Below are 21,325 nucleotides of genomic sequence, written 5' to 3'. Positions count from 1 at the left end.
TGTATGGAAGATGGTGAAAGACATAAATTCTTTGCAATCTTGCATTGAGACATGTGCTTTTTTAATTGTTTGACAATTCACTCATGATATTTGGCACACAAAGTGGTGAACCATGACCCATCTTTGTTTACAAAGACTGAGAAGCTCTTTTACATCACGATACCCTCACCTATTGCCAATTCACCTGCTCATTTGTGGACTGTTTCAAACGAGTTGGATAATCTAACTTGGATAATCTTTTCACATTTTTTCTTTTGAGTCTGTCCCAACTTTTTTGTAGTGTGTTGCAGCCATCATAAATATCGAAATTTGTTTATATTTACAAAATATAATTATTTTGTTCAGTGAACACATTGGAAAACATTTATTTGTACTTTTGTCAGTTAAAAAAAAAAAGGTTCAAGAGAATGAACAAATTCCAGATTGTGAATTTTATCACAATTTATGACTCATTTCACATTTCCGGAAATAGGGTTGTAAAAACAAATCACTATAGTTCAAAGTCTGGGTATATGGTATATAAAAAGGGCAGTGTTCACTCAAAAATAACAATTCTCTCACAATTTCCTCACCCTTGTCTTTTGAATCGCTTTCTTATATGGAACAAAAAAAAGAGTTGGGGGTTTTGGTTTCATGCCAGTTTTACACTATAAAAAAAGCATATAAATATCTTCTGAACATCTTGAGTTAAATATGCGCCAGATGGCGCTGTTGTGCTTTCGCCTTGTTCGAGTGTGTTGCCAGGTGCGAGTTTTATAAGCGAATTTGGGTTTTTACCCCATTTGCTCACTTCTCTTACGCGATCTGGCAACATTGAGTTTCTGGCCTTACCAGTCAACATCAGCTTCCTGAGCTCTGTTTCAAACACGCAGCTGGACAAAATGGTACGTGTATGTTTCTCAGAGTAGGTTTCTTTATCAGAAGATAGTCGTACTTTTTAGGTTCCTTTTAAAACCATACGTCCGAGTAGATATTTAGGCGGTTTCCCCAAAAAGCTGGTATTTTAGCGCTGAATGGTCACATGACAGCAGCGAGCTAGCGCTACTTGAGTGATTCAACCCAACAGTATCGAGTCAGGATGTAGTCAGTCTCTTTAAAATAGATTAAATCACTGACATTCGAAGTATATTCTTCGCTATATAATCTAATTATGCGTTTCATTGTAGCAATACTTAGTATAATGTGTTAATTCTGAATGCTGAGTCCAGTAACATAATGCTAGCCTACAGTGGCTAACATAAAACTGTTCTTCTAGTATATTATGAAGTTGACATGTTGTTTACGAAATTAAAGTCAATGTAGACAAAGCTAATTTTTTATAACGCTTACTTTGCTTTCAGCTTACAGTGTATTTTTGTTAGACATATAAACATGAAGAGAAACATTTTAAAAATGCATTTGTGCAGCAGTATATCGTTCCAAAGCAGTTTTACAGAAATTGGTGCTTTCAAATCAAACCGTTGTCATTGAAATTCTTTTAGTGTCTGTGTTCTTATGGGAAGCGTCAGCAGCTTTTACCCCAAGCTTCACATTAACTAACACACTAATAACACTTCTGCAAGTGTCCTCCATTCCTCAACCACAATCAGCTAACATTCAATCTAATTTATGTTGACTTTTCCAGTCTATATTATTTATCCACTTAGTTTCAGTTTTCCTTCTGTCTCACATCACCTTTAATATGTTGTTTTTTGTCATGATCATGCATCCACATCCTCTTCCTCAAACCCTTCCTCACCCACTGTTCCCCTTCCTGACATCTGCATCGTATTCAGGCTGGTCACAGAGTAAGTGCATCTCCAGACCTCTCGTGCTCCTGGTTTTCTGAATTTTAGAGTAGTGCTGCTGCTTCCTCTGGGCTGCTGGATCTGGCACCATTCCTCTCACCTTCAGACTTATTTCTGTTTAGACTGCTCTGGGTTTATGATGTTCTTTTTTCTAGAAAGCTTGCAATTTAAATAAATTGGTCTGTGACCATAAAATAGCTAGTAATCTAATTATCAGTTTTCAGAATGATTGAAAATAGCAGAATACTTATCAATCTAGGCAGGCATGTTGAATATATTAAACAGTATATCATCCTGTTTCTAAGCATTACAGCAACACATTTTGTGGTTTGCATATTTTATGAACATTGTGATGTATATTTTAAACACAGGCTAATTAGAGTATCAGTGAGACTGGGTCTGACATCCCAGTCTCATGGGAGTAATGAGTTATGTTTGGAATGGGATACTTGAGTACTGCTTACAGCACAGTACTAGCCTATATTCTGAATACTGCCTATTTTTTTAATTTCAAATACATGACACAGTATGCAACTATGAACATTTCAATCAGAAGTATGCTATTGCTGTATGTGTCATTTATTCAGTGTTTTATTTAGTTTTCATTTTAGAAATAAAAACATTAGTTTTCATTATAATCAAAGTTTTGTGTTCAGATGTCTTAACATTCGATCAAATAATGAAAGATTGCATACTGTATAGGGAATGTTTGCATTCTACACATCATAAAGCTACATACTGCAGAAATAGTAAGGCTGCATCCATAATCGCATACTCTCTTGAGTAGGTACTTAAATTAAAAGTATGTTCTATATATTATGAATGCGTGTAGTATGATTTTAATCCGAACGGACTACATTCACCATGTTTTCATTATCATGTGACCTACCACTGTCAGTTGCATCACTTCCCTGTCATTCACAAGTCCTCTCCCGTAGCCTCATGGGATAATTAATACTTTGAATTCTGACTTCTTCACCTACTATATAGTTTGGAAATATGCCATTTGGATGCAGCCACAGTGTAGGATGTCAGTATACTATTTCAAAGTTTTGTCGAGTAACATTAATATTTAGGCTTGTATGTGAACGGTTTGATCTCAGCCCGTTTTAGGATCGACAAAGCTAACGGTCTTAGAAGCCGCTCTCTTGCTCAGCTTTGACTTGATTGTTGTCTGAAGAAAATGTGCTCTCATTTTAAATTATTACATAATGCTGAAAGCAAAACATTCTTTCCAAAAATAATTCATTAAGATTTTATTCAGACAGCAATGCATTGCTTGCAAACCACTTCTCCTTCACTCTTGAGTGTCCAACAACCAACGTTTTGAAGAACGCTAACAAGATGTGTTTTGCCATTAGCTGGTGCTTGTGTTAGGTGATCTGCACATTCCCCACCGATGCAACACCCTGCCTCCCAAATTCAAAAAGTTGCTGGTTCCTGGCAAGATTCAGCACATCCTCTGCACGGGAAACCTCTGTACAAAGGAGAGCTATGACTACCTGAAAACACTCGCTGGAGACGTGCACATCGTCAGAGGAGACTTCGATGAGGTTGACTTTTATTACCTATTTCTGTTTTTCAAAGTTGTTTATGCACTTTTTAACCATCCACATTTCTTGTTTCTAAATGATAGAACTTGAATTACCCGGAGCAGAAGGTGGTGACGGTGGGGCAGTTTAAAATCGGTCTGATCCACGGACACCAAGTGATCCCATGGGGCGACATGGCGAGCTTGGCGCTCCTTCAAAGGCAGCTGGATGTGGATATTCTCATATCTGGCCACACACACAAATTTGAGGCTTTTGAGAATGAGAACAAATTTTATATAAACCCCGGATCTGCCACAGGGGCCTATAGCGCGCTGGAAAGGTATAACATTTACTTTATCTTCTTCGGATCATGTTTAATCAAACGTTATACGCAATATGGATGATCGAATTGTCTCTTTACAGCAACATCACACCATCATTTGTTTTGATGGACATTCAAGCATCCACAGTGGTAACGTATGTCTATCAGCTCATTGGAGACGACGTCAAAGTCGAGAGAATCGAATACAAAAAGTCGTAAAGAGCGACGATGCTGTCAGCTGCCTTCTTTCAGGATGCTAATCTTGTCATTCCCTCTCACCTGAACGTCACCATCGTACAAATGCTGTATCATAACGTTACACTATATTTCAATGTAATATATAATACTGTTTATATGTCACCAGAATGTCATAATTTGTGGTTTCAGCAGATGGTTGTTGAAAATGCAATAATGCTGCATTATTTGCATAATTTTAGTGTGAATTAGTCTTATAAATATGTTATGTCCCCTATTAATTTTTCAAGGCCTATGTTAAGTCGTCTTTCATAAAATAAAACCCCACATCACATGAGCGGTGTAATTGTTTTTTTTGTTTTTTAAGAAGAAAACATATTTGACACTATTATTAAAATATTTTGAAATGTCTTGGACATCTGGATTGTTTATGTCTAGGATGTGTTTTAAGAATGATTTTGTTAGATGTTTTTCATAAATGACTAAAACCTAGATTGATGCGTTAGGTAAGAAATATGAAGTCCTCTTCATCTTCTTCCGATTCGTTAAAAGACAGGCCACTCATGTGTCCAGCAAGATGAGAATCGGTTTCAGTCGCCTCCCATTCTAAGTCAGCTTCCCATGGCCGTGATCCTGGAAAAGTTAGGTCCATTAACTCTAGAAAAAACTGGAACCTAAAGTGTTCAAAGGATCCTGTATATTTCACTATTTTTAGTACCTACCCCGTGAAGAAGCGTGTTTCGCAATGGTAGCCCTCCTTTTTCTTGGCTGTCCCATATTCGATTTTGCAAATCCAGAAGACACTCTGTGTGTAGTAGTTAAATTTTAAGTTTACAGCTAAGCCTCTCAAAAGTTTTGCGGGTGGCATCATATACTTACCTTTGATGATTGACAATTTTAGGGAAAGTTGTTTTCTTGACTTTCTCTGAAGTCGAAGATCTCTTTCCACTTTTTTTTTTCTTGCTCATAGATGTACTCTGAGAGTTTGCCATGTGTTCTACTTCTGGGGTGTATGTTGACGTCATCTGCAGTTTCACATTTACATTCACATCCGGCACTAAATATGGATTATAAGAAGTTATAATATGTCAAATATTTCATCGTATTAAGAGTTAACTAAGTATTAAGTCCTATGCTCCTGTTATATGATGTGATGGTTCACCTGTCCGGATACAGCGGTGTAATACGTTCATATAATGTTGACATATTAGCTGCCGCATGTGCTCTTTGCTGTAGGCCTCTGCGATATTGTACAGAAATCGCTTCTGTCCTGGTGTCAGGCCTGGATGCTGAAAACCAGTTTATTTAAATGTGAAATTCGAGTTACCTGGCAGAAGGTTCTTATGGCTGCTGAATCAGATATTGTCATCCAAATCATTGCAAATCTGACGGAAGTTTTTTAAATTACATTTTCTGCAGACATATAAAAGGTACTCCAACATTTACAAAATGAGACTTAAGTGTCTGATTAAAGAGATGTAAAAGTAACAGAAACGGTAAAATTACATGTTTGTCCTTTTCAGGGTTTTTTTTCATATAATTTTGTCTGTGTTAATGCCAACTTCATAAATTTGGTCAGAAATGTGTATTTTATTGGAATTTTATTTCACCTTCATTTCCTTTAATAAATCTATTTTACACTATAGGTACATACAATAGTTAAACTCAGGACCTTAAGGACAAAAATGTCCCCATTAAAACCAATTATTAATCCGGGCCATTTGAATATAAAATTATGCAGTCTTTGTTAATAAGCTTTCATTCTGCTGGCAATCTAAAACTTATATTTATGGATTTGATTTTCTAACAGTTTTTGAATTTTCTAAAATGTGTTAACTAAAATATATATTTTATAGGCTATAAAAAAAATCATAATTTTCATAAACTTTTACACCATATCTTTTTTATGCACTTTTTTTTATTATTCACTTTAACAATAATCTGCCATGGTTCTTTACATATTTATGGCAGTTTTTTTTTTTACTTTTTTGTCCTCTACGGACCTCAGAGTAACTTTTTTTAAATGTATGCACAAGATACATTTTCATGAAATACCTGTAAAAATGGAGCAGCAGTCATGGTCTTGGGGATATGAATAGTTTTAATGTCCCGGTCTTGTTCTGGCACTTGTACAGTTGCAGGTTGTATTTTATGTCCAAACACTGAGTTTGTTTTTCCTGGATAAGGAGATCATTTAAGTACTTTAAATAAATATTTTGGTACAATTCACAAAGTTATTAAAGTAATAACTCCAAGACCATGGTTTACTACACATATGACAGCTGTTTGTCGTCAGGTGTTTGTTTGTTTTTAACTCAATTGGGTCAGAGACTCTGGTTACTCTGTCCAAATTATACAGGTGTAACGTTTCTGTAATTTACACAGATTAAGCTTGCTACTGACTCTGTAGCCGTATGGAAAAAACCTGTCAGGCTGCTGGGGAGATAAAATGGTTGTGTCTTGAGTTAAAATTTACTATACATTTTATTGCAGATGTATAATGCATTTACAGATGTATGCTGCAAAAGAGGTGCTATAAAAATGAAGTGATGTGATTCAGGAACTACTTTAGAATAGTACAACATGTAAAATAATGCACTAAAGTTATGTAAATTATACAAAATAAAAGCAACACGTTATTATATAGGACAATAAAATATTTGTAAACAGAAAATTATCTGACATTATTATGATTTTAACTTTTAACTGGGACACATTGCTTTTGAGATGACTAGGAAAAGTGTCCCAATAAACATGAATTCACCCAAAGCCATTTCTAATCTGGCCAATTAATAATTATTTATGGAACAAACTTACCAGTTTGCACATGGCTGAGACCAGGTGGCCTGTCAAAACAGTATATCATAGGAAACACATAATGTAACAACAACACAATAAACAAAGTAATTTTCATAGCTATGTTATCATATTATCTGGCTTACCTTAAAGGCAAAAACGACTTTTTGTGATGCAGACGACTTTTATCGGTGGTGTTTTCACGGAATTTCACGTGTTTTTTCATGCCGGAGTGTTACCTAAACTGTGAGATCTATGGCATATACAAGTGATATAAGACGACCTGAAATCCCATCCGATAACGCGCGTGTGTGCGTTTCTAGTGTTTTGACTGTAGCGGGCTTCCGTACTAAGTGACGAAAAAACAACATGGCCACTGTAGGAATTGTAAGTGGGACACATCGCGGAGACAAATAACGTTGTTCTGTGCGTTAAAAGAAAACGACATAACATCTCGTGCTTTTCGAGCTGGAGAATTGACAATGCCTCGATATGCGCAACTAGTGATGGGTCCTGCCGGAAGTGGAAAGGTAATTAAGCACCAGTATGACTAGTTGGGCTAACATACTATGATTCCAAATAATTATGATTTAGTTGTTTATATCTATGCTGAAGTAAAATCCTAAACACTAGACTGGTCTGCATTGTGCGTGGTTATAGACTAAGTAGGCCTACTATGAACCAGTGTATAATTGTTGCTTTCAATATGGTGTTGATATTAATAATAAAAAATAGTTATTTTCTCCTTTTTTTCAGAGTACTTACTGTGCCACAATGATAGAGCATTGTCAGGCCCTCAACCGATCTGTACAGGTGGTGAATCTGGATCCAGCTGCAGAACATTTTGAGTATCCTGTCATGGCAGGTGAGGAACCGGTAACGTTGTAACAGTTATAGATACACATTACTTACTCGAAGATCTTTTTTTGTTTTTATTTTGAACATATGTTCATATCAAAAAGGTTTTACGGTTCATGAAAAACAAATTCTGTCAAATATTTTCAAGCATTTCACTGGTAGACAGTATGTGCAGACTGTAATAGTATCATTACATTATTTACTTTGAGAAAAATAACTTCAAAGTGTTAAAAACCTGTAATGATAATGCCTTTAAAACAAACAGGCATTATCATTGTTTAACACACCCACAATATATCCAAGCAGCACACACTGAAAGAGAAAAAAGTAAATAAATATATTTAAAAAAATTAAATAATAAGGAAACTATTACTTACTAACAATACCACAATAAAAGCAAATTATATTATATGACATTACATGGAGGCGTTCACAGTAAGATTGATTAACATTAATTTATTAAATTATTTATTTCATTATGATTATTTTCATTTACTGCATTATAATTATTTAAAGTTAAATGAGTTAACTCCTTTTTGCTAAAATAAATGGAATAGTCCCAAACTGTCTTAAAATAGATATGTGAGTGATGTAATATTCATTGCATATTGTAAACATTCAAAAGAAAAGTAAAGAACAATTTTACCTACAATCATCAATCGAACATGAAATACAAAATGTATTTCAGAATTAGTGGTGCAAATGACAAAACAAAACTACTGTAAAAAAAAGAAGTCATTTTTTTACAGTGATTTGATTAACACATTATTAAAAAATACATACAATTTGTGGAAACACTTTACAATAAGGTTTCATTAGTTAACTTCTTTAGTTAACAAGAACTAAAAATGAACAATACTTCTACAGCATTTATTAATCTTCAATGAATTTCAACATTTACTAATACATTATTCAAATCAAATTTTGTTAACATCAAGCAGTATTTGTTAACGTTAGGTCATTTACTGTGCGCTAACACGAACAAACTATAAACGACTGTATTTGTATTAACTAATATTAACAAAGATAAATAAATACTTTAACAAATGCATTGCTCATGTTACCAACTGAGAAAGTGTTACCCAATTTGTATTTTATAACTAGTGTTGCAACTGCTCTTGTTTTAGCATCTGTCATTTTTGTTCAATACACCATCCTAGAGAAATAAAACTGCACATAGGTCTACATTCAAAAGCTTGTTTTATTCAATTTTTTAGGCTGAGAAAGAACTCTATGGAGCTTGTGCTCAATAGTGTCGTTTGTTTAAAGACAGCTAGTGTGTTCTTACACAATTGCACTTGTATGCAGATATTCGAGAACTGATCCAGGTAGATGACGTCATGGAGGATGACTCCCTGAGATTCGGCCCCAATGGAGGACTGATCTTCTGTATGGAGTATTTCGCCAACAACTTTGACTGGCTGGAAGAGAGTCTTGGTCATGTGGAGGATGACTATATACTGTTTGATTGCCCTGGTAAGAGGTGATGTGGTAGATGGTGTGGTGCTGTCTGAGGAATGGCATGGAACAGTAAAGAGCATCGTGTCCTCTTGACTGCAGGTCAGATCGAGCTGTACACGCATCTGCCTGTTATGAAGCATCTCGTGGAACAGCTACAGCAGTGGGAGTTCCGCGTGTGTGGCGTCTTCCTGGTTGACTCTCAGTTCATGGTCGAGACCTTCAAGGTAATGCTTGTCACACGGCAATGCCAAATAATGTTAAAAAAAAACAGTGTTACAGTTCTATGAAGTGGAAGTGAAGTCTGTTTCGGCAAGTGTGGGCTGGATTTTCTTAGGAATTTTGATTAAGAAATTATTGAAATTATAAAAATCTACATTTTATATTTGTTGTAATTCATTTTCTAGTTTATCTCTGGAGTTATGGCTGCCTTGAGTGCTATGGTGTTGCTAGAAATTCCTCAAGTCAACATAATGACTAAAATGGATCTACTCAATCCAAAGGCTAAGAAGGAAATAGAGAAGTATGGTTTGAGAGATCTTGAAATGAGATCCATTTATAATTCATTATACTTTTTAAACCTACATTTAAGTGTCATAACAGGGTTTTTTGTTGTTGTTTTTTGCAGGTATCTAGACCCGGATATGTACTCCGTGATGGAGGACAACTCTGTTGCCTTGAGAAGCAAGAAATTCCGAAAATTAACCAAGGCCATTTGTGGTTTGGTGAGTTACAGTTACAATGATTCTTCCTCGAGTCGAGGAATTGATAAATATATGTACAATTCAAGTGCATCATCTAGGGCTGAACAATTTTGAGGAAAAATTCCTTATTAAAAATGCGATAAAAAAACTGTACAAGTTTGCTGTACTTGTTTGTTGGGCTGCAAAATCTGACCAAAAATCATTGTTGATTATATATGAATATGACTTATTGGATATTGGACTTATTGATGAGAATAATAATAATTAATTAATTAAATTGTATTAACCAAAATAAGATATTTCTATTGTAATAATATTACTTCATTGTACACATTGAGTATTTAATAATAAATGATGTTCTATTAACAAAGTTCGGGAGGAGCACGTTCAGATAATTAACGCAAGTTGAGAGCACTCAGCAATCAATGGTAAGAGGTGTATATACACTCAGCAGTCTCACCTCATCCCATTGACAGTTTTGCAGCATCCCTCCACCACCCCTTCTCCACGCTTCTAGTCCTAAACACTTACATGGGGGGAGTACTCTGGGTTCGGGCCGAACTCCGAGCTCGGAGCCCTCCCTCCGGACAGCACGCCAAATACGCATTAAACTTTACCCCCTCAAATTATATGTAAGTGTGAACTCGTGAATAATAATTATTTTATTTTCAGTACAACTGTAAAAACACAATACCTAATTTCTTCAATTTCTTTTTCCTTTTCAGTATGACTAAAAAGATCATCATTATTATCATTAAAAAAATAAATCTATACTACACTGTACACAAATTGAGTATTTATTAATAATAATATTACTATAATTACAACTGTAATATTTAAGTCTTCATTTCTTTATTTTTTCATTTTCTGCAGAAAAAATACTTTGTTAGCTACAGGTTTATAACCGATTCTTATTCTAAATCTGTTGAAGCTCTTTACTGAAGTCTCACACTCTATATTTATTGAATTAAATCACTGCATTTGCAGATTGATAATCGCATGGCCCTATCACGATTTCGATTTTATTTAGATTAATCGTTCAGCCTTAGCATCTTCACACTGATATTATCTGGTGGTAAAACTTTTACAAACATCCTTTTAGTAAATTGTCAAAATTGCACTGTTTTCTTTAGATTGATGATTACAGTATGGTTCGATTCCTGCCCTTTGATCGCACTGATGAGGAGGGCATCAACATTGTCCTGCAGCACATTGATTTCTCCATACAGTATGGTGAAGACCTGGAGTTTAAAGAGCCCAAGGTTTGAGCATAAGGCTACTTTCAACTACTGTATACATTTATAAAAACCTGTTTATATATATATATATTTTAATTAAAAGTTGTTCTAGATCAAATTACAACAAAAATATAAATTGAAACATTAAACTGTGAAAATCTTTCTTTCTTTTTTTCTCTAGGAATTGAATGAGGAACCCAGTAACACAAATTTTGATGAGTTCTTCCAAGGCACAGCAGATTCTTGAAGACATCCCACATGAAGCCAGACTACATTTATGTGTTCCACTAAATAAGAGTTTCGTTTATTTAAACAATATTCTGTCATGTTCATAATATAATTGGTTGGAGGGTGCAACCGAAACCTGTGCTGCGTCTCAATCTTCTTAGCAGAGTTTTATAAAATGTAATCAGGTTTTTTAGAATTGTCTATTTATTTTTGCAATAAAATATGGAAATGACAATGTGGTTTTTGTTTTATTTTATTAATTCAGTCGTTACATATGTCTCAAAAAGTTACAACCTTACGAAACGGTAAGGGAGACATACCCTATGGAGAAGAGTGGTTTATTGTGTTGTTCAATAGTGGGATGTTAACCTTTTATATTTGGCCATCCAGTCTTGATTATTACATCCTCGTTAAAACCTAATGCTCTTATGTTGTCTAGATAAGCAGGTCGCTAGGTTTTGACTGCCGTGTCGTCAAAATGGGTTGGGCATCTTTTAATGGCACACATATTTTGCAAAGAAATTGTGTGGTGGAAAAAAGTGCTGTTCTTCGGCGCCCCCTAGTGGATATGACGGGATACTGTACTGGACACTTCCTGTATCTGTGTAGGGTGGGACAGCGGAAGCGGCGGGTTTGCAGTTCTGACATTTTCATTTTTTGCCTGCTAGGTTTGGGACATCTCGTACCAAAATGCCGGTAAGAAATTATTAAACGTTTTGATTTAAACGATGTGCTCAAGTGTTTGCTATGTGAGCAGCTGCTGTGCCACGATTTAGAGCTGGAGCGAACAAGAAAGATAGTTTAGCATTATATTAGCCACAGCGCTAACATATCGTCTGACTCTGGCCATTTTGCTACAAATGTAACAGTTTTACAAAGACATTATGTTTTGGTCTTTATGCTTTATTGGCCACCACTATACATGTATATGGAAGTATCATAAATATGTTGCGGAAACAGATTTGTTGCATTTGTTCGTGATGCAAACAACTGGATTTCCTCATTTGCATTCAGTGCAATGCAAACAGACTGATTCTCTTCAAATATCGGTTATTTAAAACAAATATATATATTTTATATATATACATATATATATAATTTGCTATAATGGCCTACACATAAGTAATTATGTTTGACTTTGACTCAAGCCTGCATTTTCTCCCTTTCTTCAGGCTTACCACTCAAGCCTGATGGACACAGACACCAAACTGGTGGGGAATATGGCGTTATTGCCCCTTAGAACACAGTTTAAGGGTCCTGCTCCTAAAGAAAGTAAGAAAGTTTGCTTGATTCTAGGCATTACTGTGAGATCTCCGATGTGTGAGATTCTTCCTTAAATGGCCATCATTAGTAACGCGTATTTGACAAATCAGCTGTTCCTTCCTCTTTCTATATTCAGCCAAAGACACAGATACTATCGATGAGGCCATCTACTACTTCAAAGCCAATGTTTTCTTCAAGAACTATGAAATTAAGGTAAGGAGTGAATGTCTGTAAAGGAGCCTAGAAAAATGTACTTGGCGTGCCTTAACACGAATTCATAGTTTTGTCCTGAGAGAAGAATAAAGGTCCTCCTTGTATACACATATATTTTTGAGTCTTTACCTCAAACACTCATGTTTAATATCAGATTTTAATTAGTTTTTTAAATGTTTATGTCAGACTCTTATATGCACTTTAAAATCGTCATGAAATGGAAGTTGCAATAGTCTTTACTTCCCTGTTGTGACGTATATCTGAGTGAAACTGCTTCTCGAGCAAGAATTTAGGGTGGGATTTGATTTTGTCCCTCGGGAATTGATTGTATGGTTGTGGTTTGCTATTGGTGATGTCATGTGAGTGACCGGTTTTCCCGCCCTCGCGCCGTTAAATACATCATCAGAGAAAAGGTCACTGCAAACAGGAGAGGAAGTTATTTTGATTAAAGATTCTGAGTGCATGTATCAAAAAAAAAAGGTCTGCACAGATAATTTTAAACAAACACTGAATTGAGTTTGTTTTATAATTCATGAACTTTGCAACATTGACACTGTTATTGAACTGAATAATGACGCTGTTGTCTTCTGTAGAGCTGTATATGATATATATGAAATTGAATGTTTCATGATTGATGTACTGCAACATTAACTGTTATTTTCCTGTTTATTACTGTGAAGCTGCTTTGACACTATCTGTAGTGCATAATAGTAGTATATAAATAAAATATTTATTTCTTTAATTTTTATAGAATGAGGCTGATCGGACTTTGATCTACATCACTCTTTACATCTCTGAGTGCCTCAAGAAGCTCCAAAAGGTAACTATTGAAAAAAAAAATCCAATGTTCAGTGATTAATCGTTTGTCAGGTGTTGTTGGTTTTCCTCATAGCTAATGCTCCATAAGTATTTAACTACAATCTCATAAATGATTTCTAGTGCAGTTCAAGGGGCCAAGGAGAGAAGGAGATGTACACGCTGGGAATTACCAATTTCCCCATCCCTGGAGAACCTGGCTTCCCTCTGAATGCTATGTATGCTAAACCTTGCAACAAAGGGGAGGAAGGTATGGCACAACGAAGTCAACTTTACTGAGTCTGATTCATTTGCACATCCACTAAGACCTTCTCTATGATGAGTTTATTATAAGTGTTATCGCCGAATTGATCTAGATAGCATCTTTTCCCCCTGGACAGAAACGATGAGGGCTTACCTGCAGCAAATCCGACAGGAGACGGGACTGAGATTGTGTGACCGTGTGTTCGACCCTCAGACAGACAAACCAAGCAAGGTCAGACTATATTTAATATTATCAGTCAAACCAAGTAATTGACCAAAAAAAAAAGTTTTTTTTTCTTTGCATTATGATAATTATTTGAATTATAATTAAGCATTTTTCTAGTTACTGTAATGCAAAAATAAAGAAAACATATTATGTAAAATATTTGATATATAAATACTTTCTCTATTAAATTTATCACTTTTTTTGGATGTTTGAAATTCATGTTATTTGACTAATTTCTGATGATAATCATTGAAATGTCTTTGGTCTTCAGTGGTGGGTGTGCTTTGTGAAGAGACAGTTCATGAACAAAAGTCTGTCTGCACCTGGCCAGTAACAAGCCACTCCGGATCTCTCTGGGTACTTCTGCGTGGGATGTGGATGGATTATTTTTTTTTCTTTAATGTGTATGCGAGTGTGTTTACTCTGATTCTGTTGGAGATTTTTTTACTTGTGATTCCTGCCTGTCATGTAAAGCAGGAGCCGGTCAAATAAAAATATATTAAAGAGAAACGGCATATCTCGTCACTGAATGAGGACGTACTACTAATACATTTGGTGCCAGTCTTATATATGTTTTTGTAATATTTTCATTACTATTAGTGCTGTCAAATCCATTACAGTAATCGCATCCAACAAAAGTTTATAAATCTATATACACACACATGAATTGGTCTAATGAATGACTATAACTTATAGTATTTATTATTTAAAATGACCTTATATTTTAGTTCTCATTTGTTTTTAGCACTTGTTATATGCTTTTGTCATTTTTATAAATTTCTATAGTTTTAACTTTTCAATTCAGTTTTAATCATAGTACTTATTTGTTAGTTGCCAAGGGAACATTTCATCGATTTTATTTCAATTTACAAAAAAAAATTTCATTTTAGTATTTATATAGTATTTATGCATATTTTGAAATGGCTTTTTTCAGTTTTTTAGAGGAGTTGTCATTTATCTTAGTTTATTTTCATATTTCTATTTAATTTTACATTCATTTTATTTTAGTACTTCTACTTAAATTTATTCCAGTTGTCAAGATTTCTAATTTAAGTTTTTCCATCTGATATTTAGATTTTATTTTTATATGTATTAATGAAAACTACTTTTAATAGTTTTAGTTAACAAAAACAACACTGCTTGGTGTGTAGTAAATGCATAATAATGTTTTTATTTATCTGAATTTAAAGAACAAAAATGATTGCTCCAGAAAGAAATGACATTCATTTAGTGCTCAAATCAATATCCCACCAAGGACCATCCAAACAGAAGTAAAGCGGTGGCGTTCCACACTACGGATTCAAATCAAAACGTGACCGAGACCAACTGAAAATGTTGCTCTTATTGCTTAATATTTTCTGTCTTTTGAATAATAAAATTACATTTGCATTAGTACACAACACCAAACAAATCTCACTCTGATAAGATGTGTTCGCAAGAATCTTATGCACTCTTAGAAGTTATTGAGATAACTGCTTTTTACACGACTGGCATAAACAACAGGACAAAGGTAAGACTGAGAGCAAAATGTAAGGACAAACAGTAGATATGTAAGGCAAATGCTACATTTTAATGAGCAATTACATGACGGGGCCTTCGGGAATAGAAGAGTGAACAGGATACAGTCATAAATGAGGTTACAAAACTACATGTGTGGGAGGGGGACATCACAAACAAATGACTGATAGAGCTATGGTACAATACATCATATTTACATACACAAAAAATACAGCTTTTGAGCTCACCATTTATACAAAAAATATTCTCTGTCTCATGCAAATATGTAACTTTTTGGTTTGTCCAAAAGAGGATTCCAGCTCAAATACTGAATAGACGTTGAGACTGACTTGACATCACTGAATACAATTTTCCTTTCTGATAGGAGAACAACTTAAGGCAGCAGAGAAAGAGATGGCCCTTTGAGAGACATCTGCGGTATTGTTTTTGTTTTTTTAAGGGAACAGGGCTGTCCCGACATGTCAGTGAGGAGGGAAATCAGCATCGATTCTGACCATCAGCCTCTACTAGTACCATAAACGCACAGAACACGCCAGAATTGCATAAAAGACTGTTCAAAATTGATGGCTCAGTGGCAGATAAAAAAAGCGAGTCAAAACACAAGTGTCATGCAGTACATTTCATCATAATTAAGATAATAAATAATTCAGACACACTAGAGGGTGGGGGGGGGGGGGGGTTGATATTAACAAAACGTGCTATAACTCACACATTCAGATAAAAAATAAAAATAAAACAAATTATTCAACGGTGGCTTTGCTCTGATATCCCTACCTGGTGCTACCCCAAATAACTGGTGAATAAAATAAAGGTGATCCCCTATTAAGGTTTGTAATTGCCATATCTAGGGGGGGTTGGTTAGAATTACATTTATGTGAATGAAGCATTGTGATGAAAAAATGTGATCCAACACATCAGTTAAACCTATTAAATTGATATGAGCTTGTGATGGGTTTTTAAAATCAATGCAGGAATAAATCCTGAAACGTCTGTCTCTGACCTCAAGATATGGAGATGGGAACTGATAATAATATATGTACTAACAAAAGTAACCGCGATGGGGCGTCTAGTCGAATGCCATCTCTTGGCTTTTCCTCACGCAGCGGGCGACTTTCCTCTTGAACTCACCGTTGGGATCATCTCTCCATTCTTTCTGCAAGCCGAACACAAATATGAATATTCACTGCCCATTTTACTTAGTGACATTTCAGAGTAAAAACTAGATTGAATTTATCCACTGGCATATTTTTGAGGAGGTTTTTTTCAGTCAGGATGAGGAATCTTAAAATAAGATAAGATATTTTAAAGAATATTGGAAATCAAACAGTTGACGGTGGCCATTGGCTTCCATTATAGGAAAAAAATACTAAGGAAGTCAATTGGTGGCGTCAACTGTCTGGTTACCACATTCTTCGTTAAGACTTTATAATAGGGTTTTTAATATAATAACAATAATAATTTGTTAACATTAATTAACTACATTAGTTAACATGAACACTGCTTCTCCATCATTTATTATTGTTGATAAAAAGTTTAAATTACCATAATTAAAAATGGACAATTCTTTTTTTTTTTACAGAATTTTTATTTATTTATAAAATATTATCACAATTTCTGTTTCATGCATTGGTGCAAAGTAACAAAGTATTCCTACCTTGTTACTGTACTCAAGTTAATTTTTCAAGTATCTGTACTTAAAGGAACACTTCACCTCTGGAAAGATGAATGTGTATTTAAAATGGGTCATTTATGTAGAAGAAATGTGAAATTATTTTTGAATTTGGAGCCTTCTAGACTGAGAAAAGCCAGAAAATGTATTTTTGGCTTATGGGGATGAAAGACAACAACTCCCAGAATGCACTTGCTTCGCTGCCCTAGGAGGCCACGCCTACCGGTAAGAGATCGCAGTAAACAACAAGGCTATGCTACTAGTGAGTCTCCGTGAGTCTGCCCAGTATTTTGATGTCGACCAAAATGTCCAGGATTCGGCTTTTGCGTTCTTCAGTCGCCATTCCTCATGTTTACTGTGACGAGCAGGAACGAGACTGACGGCCGCGGAGAACGATGCGAGCCCGGTGGCGTGATTACTGATGAGCGGCGCCGGCGCCTGTGAGACGCACCGGTCTCGTATCTCTCACGGAGGAGCGGGAATTTTCCTAGCAATGTTAAAACGCACATCAAACGATCACTTGTTTAGCGTTCATGTAAACACTACATTCAGATTCACCAATCGGAATGAATTCAGTTAGATTGAAACAAAAGGTGTGCATGTAAACTATGAATGCGACTGCAGAAAGCAAAAGCCGAATCCTGGACATTTTGGACGATCTCGACGGCCGGACATGTCCGGGAAAAAGAGGATGGTCACCGCTACTACTCAGCTTTCTCCACAGAATAAGAAAATGTTAGCTTAGCTTCTAAATAAAGAATGGCTGACACTATATGTACATTCTGTAAGTGAGATCCCTCTATGGGCGGGTTGAAAACATGCGGAACAGCGCCTTCTACTGGATAAATGATGAGCTAGTGTTTGTAGTCTTACCCTTATTCAAAGAAATTTGACTTCCTGCTTTTTATGACGCAAATTGACGATTTTTGCGTCATAAAAAGCAGGAAGTGGAACACTTAAATCCTTATTTCTCCCATCTCAGGGGAAAATAAGGGAATAAACCATGACCATTCGAAAATGTGACTGGGTTTCTAAAGATACAAAGTCTAATGCAAATGGGTGAAGTGTTCCTTTAAGAGTATTTTGATTTTGGGAAACTTTTACTTCACAATATTCCAAAGCATAAAATCATACTTTTTCCTCAACTAGGTTGCATAAAAACACATAGTTCCTCATAATTACGAACTGAAGAAATCGCCACCTCCTCTGAGACACAAGAACAATGTCAGATTCATGAACGAGTTAATTCTTCCCAATTATCCTGCTGAATTGGTTCATAAATAACACTGAACAATTCATTTGTGAATCGGACTGATCCAATTGCAGCTGTTCTTGAGCCAACAAAATCATTGATTCAATTATCCAGTAAAAAAAAGAGCCACGCTTGAAATGTGCGTGCAACTGATGGTGCGAAAAGGAAGTTACTAATTAATTTTACCCCTGGTTTCACAGACAAGACTTAAGGTCCTTGCACGCCAAGTCCGAAATTAGCGACCAAAATGTTTGCACGTTAAAGAATAAATACGACCTCATGATTTGTCAATCACGTTTACACACTGCCTCCGAAACCTTCGTCCGTCATAAAAATATTGTGGATCGGGTTCGTTTTTCGCAACCATTTTGGTGTTTTGACAATTAAGAGCCACCGAATGACGAATACGAATTGTATTCGTTGAATACGCATACAAAAATTTTGGACTCAGTGTGCAAGGACCTTTAATCCTAATCCCAGACTAAAATTCATGTTTGAGCTGTTTTAACTGCTATTAGCAGCCATTTCTGCTTTCTTTTTAAATCAGTTTTTTTTAAAGCATGTCTTTTCACAATGTTATGCATAACAGGCTGAGCAAGTTAATACATTTTCATGAAATGTGAATAATTTTGATTAAAGACAAACCATTTTTCCCTCTAGAATAATGTGCTGGGATGAATTGCATAATAATACCAGTAATGTTTATAATAAAGGAAGTAAAAAGGGTAAAGTTTGATTTCATGGTGACTGCTATTATAAAACGTGATTCAGTTATCATCAAAAATCAGTAAACTTACAGCTGCGTCCACATTGGCTGGCGAGTCACCATTGGGGTCAGCTAACATGGAGATCACACTAATCATGATGGTCTCTACGGTGTGGATGGGCAGCCAACGCTCCTCTGGTTTCTCATAGCCAAATTTGTCCTCTCCTGGCTCATGTAGGATTGAAATGCACACATCTCCGTTCTTCGCAACTGATTAGAGATGAAGAATAATATCAGTGTCAGCCGCTACAGGTGTGTTCACCAAAACTGACATGCACTCACCATTAGGATGCCAAATCTCCGTAATAAACTTCATCTTCGGTGGTCGATGTGGGTAATCGTGAGGGAAATTGAGATGCGCCTTAAAAAATCCACCTTCGCTATAAATCAAAAACAGAAAAAGTGAATATACGGTTTTGTTGGAAGAGAGTTAAGCTTTGCATGAGACTAGATTAGTCAACTGGCCAGTCTCACACCTAAACCAAAGCACCACATGGCTGGTAACTGGTAACACATAGCATTGGTTACTTACAATAATGTGTCTTGAGGGCCGATCACGACAACCTCCCACTGATAGATATCATCATCATCAATCAGACCAGCAGAAAAACCTTCCACTGGGTTTTTGTTGAGCTCTGCAAGATATCGGCCAATATATATATATTATATATATATATATATATATATATATATATATATATATATATATATATATATCGATATTAGACTACATTTTCAGTCATCTAGTGCTGACTTAAAGTCAACCTTTAAGAACACTAATAATCTTGCAAATATCATAATGTCTAGTTTTCATACTGTACCTTATAATGTTGTGATCACTTGAATCATTATAAACGATTGAATTTAATATGTAGGAATAAAGATGTAAAGATTGATCTAAATATCGTAATGTACTAATATACATGTAATTGTATTTAATAAGACCAAAACCTAAATGTGTTTGGTATTGTTTCCTACTTGGCAGGCCAAACATTTGTATACTGCATACTAACACGTGTCAACTGATACAATGAAATGCTACAACTTAATTTTTTACCATACATTACCATTCTTTTAAAATATATAAAATTCCATGTTTTTAAATAGATTTTTTTTCTTAAATACAGGCAGCGTATAAGCTTTGTGATCAACCTCACCAACTTATTCAGCTAGCATGCTAGCCAAACCTTCTGACCTTATTACTTCACAAGTAGAAACACGAAGCCCATAAGCTCTTACACAAACACTTTCGCCGTGGTTTCCGTTAAACACTGTGTGATTTTGTTAAAAAGTACAGATAGTGTGGATAAGAAAATAGTTAGAATGACATAATGAAGATGACTTGTACTATTCACGCTAACAGTTAGCCACCTAACGTTACCTGCTAGCTGTTTTCGCAGAAGCAGGGCCGATTGCTCAGTCATTTTATTTCAACTAATGTTAACAAAATAGATCGTTTCTCCAAAAAAAAAGGCCGAGGTAAAGTCGCCGAAATCAATGCTGGAAGTCAAAGTTGTTCCACACGCAGCTCTTGGGCAGTGTGTGTGTGTATTTGAGATCTACTTCACATGCGCGCCGGGAACTGAACTGATACATGTTATACTGGAACTGACCTCAAGGATGTGTGTCACTAGGTAGTAGCTTACTACAGCAGTATCTCTTTGTTGATTATTCTGCTGAAAATATGTGATATATTTTCTTAAACAGAAACCGATCAATTACGAATAATGAATGTTTTTTTTTTTATTATTATTTACAATTTTGTTGTACTGGCAATCCATATGAGGTGTACATTATAGTTATTTTAAAGTAGTTTTCTTTACGATTTTAAACAATAATAAATAATAAGAATACAAATCTCTGTTAATAAAATGCATTGCTGTTACGTTCTCAAATAAAATGCTTCTCTAAATAATTTTTAATCTAAAAATATATTATTTTTTTTACAGTTTTTAATCTCTTAACTTTAAAACATCGTTTTTGGTAATTACAATACATTTGATATAAATACAGTCTATGATAAATTGACTAAGCTACCTATAAAAAACATTAAAAAGTATAAGAATTAGTATAATTATAAAAGTTGTGCAATGTTATTTTTATAGTATATTATATATTATTATATTTATATTATATTAAAATTTATATTCTATTCTATTCTATTTTTTCATTTATTTATTGTAAGAAAAAATGCTTAGAAAAAGGGAAATTATAGCCTACTGCTAATTTTCGGCACGTAGC

General features: G+C 35.1%; 5 protein-coding genes across 5 annotated transcripts; 3 read left to right on the top strand and 2 right to left on the bottom strand.

The window, feature by feature from the left end:
• The first annotated feature begins 756 nt into the window (after positions 1–756).
• On the top strand, positions 757–4,173 carry vps29 (VPS29 retromer complex component). The gene is made up of 4 exons (XM_079585663.1): positions 757–884; positions 3,149–3,340; positions 3,424–3,659; positions 3,743–4,173. Exons 1-4 carry the CDS (start codon positions 882–884, stop codon positions 3,858–3,860), a joined length of 549 nt encoding a protein of 182 aa, XP_079441789.1. The 5' UTR covers positions 757–881; the 3' UTR covers positions 3,861–4,173.
• A 141-nt stretch (positions 4,174–4,314) lies between these two features.
• Positions 4,315–6,883, bottom strand: fam216a (family with sequence similarity 216 member A). Its single transcript, XM_079585657.1, has 7 exons — positions 6,779–6,883; positions 6,654–6,682; positions 5,892–6,013; positions 4,999–5,125; positions 4,716–4,893; positions 4,559–4,641; positions 4,315–4,469 (listed from the first exon to the last, which is right to left on the bottom strand). Exons 1-7 carry the CDS (start codon positions 6,856–6,858, stop codon positions 4,339–4,341), a joined length of 750 nt encoding a protein of 249 aa, XP_079441783.1. The 5' UTR covers positions 6,859–6,883; the 3' UTR covers positions 4,315–4,338.
• A 142-nt stretch (positions 6,884–7,025) lies between these two features.
• Positions 7,026–11,523, top strand: gpn3 (GPN-loop GTPase 3). The gene is made up of 8 exons (XM_079585656.1): positions 7,026–7,162; positions 7,389–7,497; positions 8,799–8,966; positions 9,051–9,175; positions 9,356–9,471; positions 9,577–9,673; positions 10,786–10,914; positions 11,072–11,523. The coding sequence occupies exons 1-8, from the start codon at positions 7,115–7,117 to the stop codon at positions 11,135–11,137; spliced, it is 858 nt and encodes a 285-aa protein (XP_079441782.1). The 5' UTR covers positions 7,026–7,114; the 3' UTR covers positions 11,138–11,523.
• A 149-nt stretch (positions 11,524–11,672) lies between these two features.
• On the top strand, positions 11,673–14,389 carry arpc3 (actin related protein 2/3 complex, subunit 3). Its single transcript, XM_079585662.1, has 7 exons — positions 11,673–11,814; positions 12,291–12,390; positions 12,518–12,594; positions 13,346–13,414; positions 13,534–13,660; positions 13,791–13,885; positions 14,151–14,389. The coding sequence occupies exons 1-7, from the start codon at positions 11,809–11,811 to the stop codon at positions 14,211–14,213; spliced, it is 537 nt and encodes a 178-aa protein (XP_079441788.1). The 5' UTR covers positions 11,673–11,808; the 3' UTR covers positions 14,214–14,389.
• A 622-nt stretch (positions 14,390–15,011) lies between these two features.
• Positions 15,012–20,720, bottom strand: ube2g1b (ubiquitin-conjugating enzyme E2G 1b). Its single transcript, XM_079585196.1, has 5 exons — positions 20,466–20,720; positions 19,617–19,719; positions 19,367–19,464; positions 19,116–19,294; positions 15,012–16,550 (listed from the first exon to the last, which is right to left on the bottom strand). The coding sequence occupies exons 1-5, from the start codon at positions 20,506–20,508 to the stop codon at positions 16,464–16,466; spliced, it is 510 nt and encodes a 169-aa protein (XP_079441322.1). The 5' UTR covers positions 20,509–20,720; the 3' UTR covers positions 15,012–16,463.
• Between the last annotated feature and the right edge of the window lie 605 nt (positions 20,721–21,325).

This window comes from Phoxinus phoxinus, assembly GCF_949152265.1.
Source record: "Phoxinus phoxinus genome assembly, chromosome: 17".
NCBI classification, from domain to species: Eukaryota; Metazoa; Chordata; class Actinopteri; order Cypriniformes; family Leuciscidae; genus Phoxinus; species Phoxinus phoxinus.
This window is presented reverse-complemented; position numbering and strand designations above follow the sequence as displayed.

Excerpts from the sequence above, each read along its gene's own strand:
- vps29 (XM_079585663.1), top strand. Across the intron at positions 3,341-3,423 it reads TCAGAGGAGACTTCGATGAG|AACTTGAATTACCCGGAGCA; the intron begins GTTGACTTTTAT and ends TCTAAATGATAG. Across the intron at positions 3,660-3,742 it reads GCCTATAGCGCGCTGGAAAG|CAACATCACACCATCATTTG; the intron begins GTATAACATTTA and ends GTCTCTTTACAG.
- fam216a (XM_079585657.1), bottom strand. The coding sequence starts at position 6,858 with ATGAAAAAACACGTGAAATTCCGTGAAAACACCACCGATAAAAGTCGT. Across the intron at positions 6,014-6,653 it reads TCTCAGCCATGTGCAAACTG|GAAAAACAAACTCAGTGTTT; the intron begins GTAAGTTTGTTC and ends CTCCTTATCCAG. Across the intron at positions 4,470-4,558 it reads GAAACACGCTTCTTCACGGG|GATCACGGCCATGGGAAGCT; the intron begins GTAGGTACTAAA and ends TAACTTTTCCAG.
- gpn3 (XM_079585656.1), top strand. The coding sequence starts at position 7,115 with ATGCCTCGATATGCGCAACTAGTGATGGGTCCTGCCGGAAGTGGAAAG. Across the intron at positions 7,163-7,388 it reads GTCCTGCCGGAAGTGGAAAG|AGTACTTACTGTGCCACAAT; the intron begins GTAATTAAGCAC and ends CCTTTTTTTCAG. Across the intron at positions 8,967-9,050 it reads TATACTGTTTGATTGCCCTG|GTCAGATCGAGCTGTACACG; the intron begins GTAAGAGGTGAT and ends TCTTGACTGCAG.
- arpc3 (XM_079585662.1), top strand. Across the intron at positions 12,391-12,517 it reads GGGTCCTGCTCCTAAAGAAA|CCAAAGACACAGATACTATC; the intron begins GTAAGAAAGTTT and ends TTCTATATTCAG. Across the intron at positions 12,595-13,345 it reads TCAAGAACTATGAAATTAAG|AATGAGGCTGATCGGACTTT; the intron begins GTAAGGAGTGAA and ends TAATTTTTATAG.
- ube2g1b (XM_079585196.1), bottom strand. The coding sequence starts at position 20,508 with ATGACTGAGCAATCGGCCCTGCTTCTGCGAAAACAGCTAGCAG. Across the intron at positions 19,465-19,616 it reads GGCCCTCAAGACACATTATT|CGAAGGTGGATTTTTTAAGG; the intron begins GTAAGTAACCAA and ends TTTGATTTATAG. Across the intron at positions 19,295-19,366 it reads GGAGATTTGGCATCCTAATG|TTGCGAAGAACGGAGATGTG; the intron begins GTGAGTGCATGT and ends ATCTCTAATCAG.